The 7143-nt window shown below is 45.0% G+C and overlaps 1 protein-coding gene across 1 annotated transcript; it reads right to left on the bottom strand.

Annotated features, from left to right (window-relative positions):
• Positions 1 to 126: 126 nt before the first annotated feature.
• Positions 127 to 6673, bottom strand: SARC_11377 (hypothetical protein; the record flags this gene model as incomplete). Its single annotated transcript, XM_014294538.1, has 8 exons — positions 127 to 151; positions 934 to 1038; positions 2072 to 2243; positions 2529 to 2804; positions 3498 to 3621; positions 4587 to 4692; positions 4912 to 5001; positions 6501 to 6673. Coding segments are annotated over 8 exons (1071 nt in total), but the record flags the coding sequence as incomplete, so codon positions are not given.
• Between the last annotated feature and the right edge of the window lie 470 nt (positions 6674 to 7143).

The following is a 7143-nucleotide window of genomic DNA, read 5'->3' as shown; positions in this document are numbered from 1 at the left end:
CTTGGCCGCACCCGCCGTGAAGGTGGGGATGGGACCGGTTGGGACAGTTTGTTTGGCCTTTTGCGCATTGAGGCGGACGGCCCTCAACGAAGATTTGGGTGCACAGCTCACCTCGGACAATGGGGCCGGGCGCATCACCGGTTGATCATCTCTATTGTGTATGATCAGGAGAGGGTGTGTGCATGGGTGGGTGGTACATGCTAGTCTGTGTGTGCATGGGTGGGTGGTACATGTTAGTTTGTGTGTGTATATGCGCGGATGGACAGGAAACATCGCAACACATCATAGTCTGTTTAGAATAGTGACCATGACAACCCAGCAAATGGTTTGGAGTGTTTACTTTCTAACGGTACACTATCAACAGTATAGTTCCGCACAGGCAATCAAACACCACAACAGAAACACGGTGGTCACCAACAGACACTCCATACACTGGCGGCTACAGACTTATGCAGGAACACTTTTATTCTGAGAACCATACCATGTACATCAAGTGATGTGCACTCGAGTGTAGTCACTCACGTGTAGTTGTTGTCGGCTACTTTAACCAATACTTAATTACTGAACCACTCAGCTGCGTGAACCATGCCATGTACATCAAGTGATGTGCACTCATGTGTCGTCACTCATGTGTAGTCACTCATGTGTACTTGTTGTCGGCTACTTTAACCAATACTCAATTACTGAACCACTCAGCTGCATGAACCATACCATGTACATCAAGTGATGCGCACTCGTCGTTGTCGGCTACTTTAGACAATGCTGAATTACTGGATCACTCAGCTGCATATATGTTACAAATACATTTGTATTGCGGATACGTTTTCACTACACTCACGCTCACATTACCAATACGTTTTCAATTCAATTTCGGTTTCTTTACAACCAAGTTTCCATGACAAATACGTTTTCCTGCATTCTCAGGCCACTTACGAATCCGGTTCCGAGCCAAAGTCAGCAAACATGTGCGGCAGCGACGTGTGGGACTTTGTGGTGGACCGATTGGAGGGCGCACTGAACGCAGAGGTACCGAACATTCTGAGGGTGAAGAAATGACACATGATATTGGTGTAAAGCATATGGTAAAGTAGTCGATTGATTGTCTGCTACTGTTGGGAGGATTGTTGTTCATGACACGTGACATCAGTGTAAGACATATGGTAAAGTAGTCTATTGATTGTCTGTTACTGTTGGGAGGATTGTTGTTCATGACACGTGACATCAGTGTAAGGTATATGGTAAAGCAGTCTATTGATTGTCTGCTACTGTTGGGAGGATTGTTATCTATGACACGTCATTAGTGGCACGCGTCACTAGTGTAAGCCAAATGAAAAACGAATAAATATGTTCTCAAACAATGCTGGAAGGATTTATCTTTTAACTTTCACTGCCACGTCGACAACTCAGACCCTCGCTAGCGAAGATAGTCCACCAACGTACTAGACTTGTAGATATACCCAACGTATTAGACGCACAGGTGTACCCAAAGTATTAGACTCAAATCATAGGTATACCCATCATAGGTATACCCAACGTATTAGACTCGTAGGTATACCCAACGTATTAAACTCATAAGTATACCCAACGTATTAGACTCGTAGGTATACCCAACGTATTAAACTCGTAGGTATACCCAGCGTACTAGACTCATATGCATACCCAACGTAATACTCATAGGTATACCCAACGTATGAGACTCATAGGTATCCCTAACGCATCAGACTCATAGGTATACCCAACGTATTAGACTCATAGGTATACCCAACGTATTAGACTCATAGGTATACCCAACGTATTAGACTCAGGTATATCCAACGATTAAGACTCATAGGTATACCCAACGTATTAGACTCAAAAGTATACCCAGCGCAATAGACATATAGGTATACCCAACGTAATTGACTCATAAGTATACCAACGTATTAGACTCATAGGTATACCCAACGTAGTAGATTCATAGGTATACTCGACACGGGAGGCTCGGTACAAAAAGGCCGATAAATCATATACAACATCGACATTAGTTGGAGCAAAAATGTACAAAGCATTGTGAATGTATCAGTCGGCCTACCTGTGCGACCCCAGAGAGTCCGCACCGGTAGTACTCCCGAGTGTGCTATTTTTATAATGGTTTTCGGTTGGTTTGCGGTTTTTCAGCATATCCAGATACCTGTCCTTTTTTTTGGCGGGTACTTTCTTGGGCGCTGTGTACCCGGTGCTCTGCCTAAACACATCATACGTACCTGTTTTGAGGTTTCAGGGTTTTAGGATTATATGGTTATAGGGTTTAAGGTGTTAAAGTGTGCAAGTGCCGAACAATGCGTATTCATGATAGTTGAGTAGTTAAAGTCTGAAATAGTCCAAGTAAGGCGCGTGTGTGGCCCAACAAATGTTCCAAAATACCCATGCGGGTATGTGTGTAGCATTGCGGTGCGGTGTATATATGTGTATCACGCCTACTGGTAAGACTCTTTCTCATAGCCACACACCGTAATCCCATCTCACAGCCACACACCACCCCTACGTACCTAACATGCTGCGCTGTACCTGTGGTTGTGCGGATGATTGTGCGGATGGTTTTGCCGGGCGTTCCATTGAGGTGAAGTCTTCGGCCGCGCTGACGTAGTTGAACAGTGTGTTTGTCTTGGCCGGGGTTTTCTTCACGGGGGTGAGTTTGTTGGGTTTGTTGGGTTTGCTGGGTTTGTTCTGTGCCTTGTCATCGGCCAGTAGGGACATAGCCTTGAAGCTCTCGACTTCGGACACTGGGTCTGAAGTGGCGTAGAGTCTGGGGGTGTCTTGCGCGTCTACACTCACACGTGCGTGTGATGGATGGATTACGCATACCGGTAGGGAGGGAAGGATCAGAAAGGTAGAAGTGGGGGAAAGGTATAGGTGAAGATATAAGTAAAGGTAGAAGTGAGTGAACGGTATAAGTGAAGAGATAAACTATGGTATAAGTGGGTGGAAGGTATAAGTAAAGGTATAGGTAAAGGTATCAGTAGGTGAAAGATACAAGTGAAGATATGGGTATAGGTGCATAAAAAGGTATATAAGTAAAGATATAGATAAAGGTGTGTATGTATAAGTAGGTGAAAGACACGGGCAACGATATGTGTGAAGGTATAAGTGGGTGTGTTGTAGTTCTGTACACTCCAGAGAAACGCGAGAAACGCGAGAAACGCGCGAGTATTCGACTACAATGATACTAGACGAACACGCGGGTGACAATTACATATATTACTAAGTGTCGCTTCAGCAGAACAAAAAATACCGGCAGAAGGAACTACGACTAAAGACCCCCATCACATCACATACTATAAGTAGTGAGAAAACGACAAGGGAATCCGACCACATACCATAAATAGTGAGAAAAAAAGACAAAGCTCAAGCGGCTGCCTAGACACAAATACACACAAAGACAAGTCACGCATTAGGGTTTAGGGTTTTTAGGGTTTAGGACACACCCACCCCAGCAGCCCATACCCCCGTGCGGATACCTTGGAGTGTGGTGTAGCTGTCGTCGTCTGTGAGCACTGACCCCACCGCATCGTCTGACGGCAATTCGTCAGCGTCGTCCATTTTGATCAGCTGCGCCTCGACATGCTTCTCCAGATTCAGCATCTATAAATAGAACATGGAGTGGATGATGAGAAGATTGGCATGGATTCAGCATCTATAAATAGAACATGGGGTGGATGATGAGGAGATTGGCATGGATTTAGCATCTATAAATAGAACATGGGGTGGATGATGATGAGATTGGCATGGATTTGGCATCTATAAATAGAACATGGGGTGGATAAAGAGGAGATTGGCATGGATTCAGCATCTATAAATAGAACATGGGGTGAATGATGATGAGATTGGCATGGATTTAGCATCTATAAATAGAACATGGATTGTAGTGCCAAATGCACAGGCCGACTGACCCATCAGACACTCAAGCACAACAGTCAGCACAACATATCAGACATAGTCACACTCAACAACCTCAAACACAAACACACAGCAGCCACTGCCACACACCTGACCCCTCACACACGCCACAAGACATGCACTAGGGAGTGCAGGTACACACATGACTTGCAAGTCCGATACCACTCACTTAGTAACAACCATACGCACACGCAACCCAAACAAGTGCTCACCCGTGGCACAGGTACAGGTGCAGGCACACACATGACTTGCAAGACCCATACCACTCACATAGCAACAACCATACGCACACGCAACCCAAACAAGTGCTCACCCGTGGCATAGGCACAGGTGCAGGTGGTATGCGTGCAGATATCCTTGTACACATGCGATAGCACAAGACACTGTATGCGCACACGCACATACGATATACATTGGTGTCAAACGACCCTAAAACCCTAAACCCTAAATAGCCCATCAAACGCAGTCAAGAACACAAGACACTGTAGGCGATAACTGCATGTATGTACACACACACACCGTCTACTTACATCTGTGTCCAAGGTATCACACACACACACAGTCTACTTACGTCTGTGTCAAAGGTACACACACACACAGTCTACTTACATCTGTGTCAAAGGTATCACACACACAGACAGTCTACTTACATCTGTGTCAAAGGTATAGCCCATCAGGTGCAGTGTGTCGTATGTTCGGAACATGAGGCCAAGCACCGACCGGTTAACGCTGTCGTCTGTGATGGTAGCTATTTCACTATAAAGAATGGGATGGGGATAAGAAGGAGTACCCAATTTGGTTAAGTGAGAATAGTTGGTAGGATTGTGAGCCTTGCCGAGCATACTAATTGCAATCACATAGAACAACCCAACACTAAAAATACTAACCACTGCATATGCACAGGAGAAACGTATGTGACGGTCAAAAGACCATTAGAAACTGCCGCTCACATCTCTTAGGACACACTAGACATACGCAATGACCTGGGGCATCCACAACCCATGCTGATCCAGGAACACCTTGAAGGTGGCGTTGAGCAAGAACGTCTGGATGTACAAGTGCACGCTGACAAGGGGAGAAGAAGAAAACACGGAAGAACGTTAGGAGGATAAAACCACGGAAGAGCGTTAGAAGGATAAAACCACAGAAGAACGATAGGAGGATAAAAGATAAAACCACTGAAGAATGAAGGAGAATGGAAGATAAAACCACTGAAGAATGAAGGAGAATGAAGTATAAAACCACTGAAGAATGAAGGAGAATGAAAGATAAAAAAACCACTGAAGAATGAAGGAGAATGAAAGATAAAACCACTGAAGAATGAAAGAGAGTGAAAGATAAAACCACTGAAGAATGAAGGAGAATAAAAGATAAAACCACTGAAGAATGAAGGAGAATGAAGGAGGAGAGAGGTATGAGATATATGTGAATGGCGGCAGGTGCCCTCCTATCCTCTACGATGGCCCCACTTTCTCTACTATAAGAGTATGAGGACTCTCTCTACTATAAGAGTGGGAGGTTCTACTATCCCGTACAGTCCCGTACAGTGTGTGTGGTAGGCATAGGAGAAGACTGAGGCGTGTGGTCATGGTGTCAAGTCCCCTTTGATGCGTACACACATCTATGATTACGTATGGCAAGTGATTTGCGAAGCTCAGGAACGGAACACGTGCAGTGCCAAAGGCTTGACACATCTGTGCTCATGTTCATATATGTGTACATAGACTATGACGGTAGAATAAACCACTGACGCACCTGTGCAGATGTTCGTATAAGTGTACATAGACTCCTTAAGAAGAGGACGCATTGCGTGTTTGCTTTCAAGTACGTAGCGTAGCCACTAGGAATGACACCATGTCACGTTTGAGGTTGTGATATGTTTTAAGTTGAATCTGAAACACAGATACCTATATAGACATAGAACTACATACAGCTGATAGCACACGAAAAGGTCGTTATAGCGCTAACCGAGAGTACTCGCACAAGCATATGTCCCTCTGCGTGTGCACAACTATGTTGGGTTCGCAGCTATCTTTGCATACGCATTACAGTAGAGGGGCAGGGACGACAACTGAGGCACCACAACATACTCGAGGTAGTGGTAGGTAGAACATACTCGAGGTAGTAGTAGCTAGAACATACTCCAGGTAGTTGTAGGTAAAACATACTCGAGATAGTTATAGGTAGAACATACTCGAGTTAGTTGTAGGTAGAACATACTCGAGGTAGTTATAGGTAGAACATATTCAAGATAGTTGTAGGTTGTAGGTAGAACATACTCAAGATAGTTGTAGGTTGTAGGTAGAACATACTCAAGATAGTTGTAGGTTGAACATACTCGAAGTAGTTGTAGGTAAAACATACTCAAGATAGTTGTAGGTAAAACATACTCAAGATAGTTGTAGGTAGAACATACTCGAGGTAGTTGTTAGTAGTGTTAAGTAGCTAAAACATACTCGAGATAGTTGTAGGTAGAACATACTCGAGGTAGTTGTAGGTAGAACATAGTCGAGCTAGTAGTACGTTGAACATACTCGAGGTAGTTATAAGTAGCTAAAACATACTCGAGATAGTTGTAGGTCTCACTGAAACGCAGGAAGCACTTGACGGCTAGCATGCGGATCTCCTTATTGTCACTGCAAAAGTGAATCAGAATGGCGTCCACCACACTCTGTGTGCTGTAGCCTTTGCCGGGCGTCTCTCGCAGTCGGCCTGTCGATCCCTTAAACAGCTGCATACACACACCATGCACACGCGTACAGACCAAGCCATGCAGGTATTAGGCTTTCAAGGTTTTAGGCTTTCAGGGATTTAGGGTTTTAAGGTTTGGGGTTTAGGGTTTAGGGTTTGGGTTCAGAAGGCGCAGTACTATGTGTTGCGGGCGGCACGTGGAGTGTGCGTGCCGGACACTCAATGTTCTCGCAGGAGCTCGAAGACTCACCACACCACGCTCACGCATGTATTGCCTCTGTGTAGCGCACACACTTGGTGGATGAAGAAGGATAACCCCTAAACCCTGAACCCTGTGATCGACTGTGAACTGAGCCCTAGGGTTTAGAGCAAGCTAAACCTACTGGTGTTTACTACAGCGACCACAGCTACACTCGTGTGTGAGCACTGTTTGCAGCCACCAAAATACAATCATGTAGACGACTACACTGTCTGGACAACTTCCGCTCTAGACTCACTTCATTTCTCATATCCAAT

The sequence above is a fragment of the Sphaeroforma arctica genome (genome assembly GCF_001186125.1).
Source record: "Sphaeroforma arctica JP610 unplaced genomic scaffold supercont1.1657, whole genome shotgun sequence".
NCBI classification, from domain to species: Eukaryota; class Ichthyosporea; order Ichthyophonida; genus Sphaeroforma; species Sphaeroforma arctica.
This window is presented reverse-complemented; position numbering and strand designations above follow the sequence as displayed.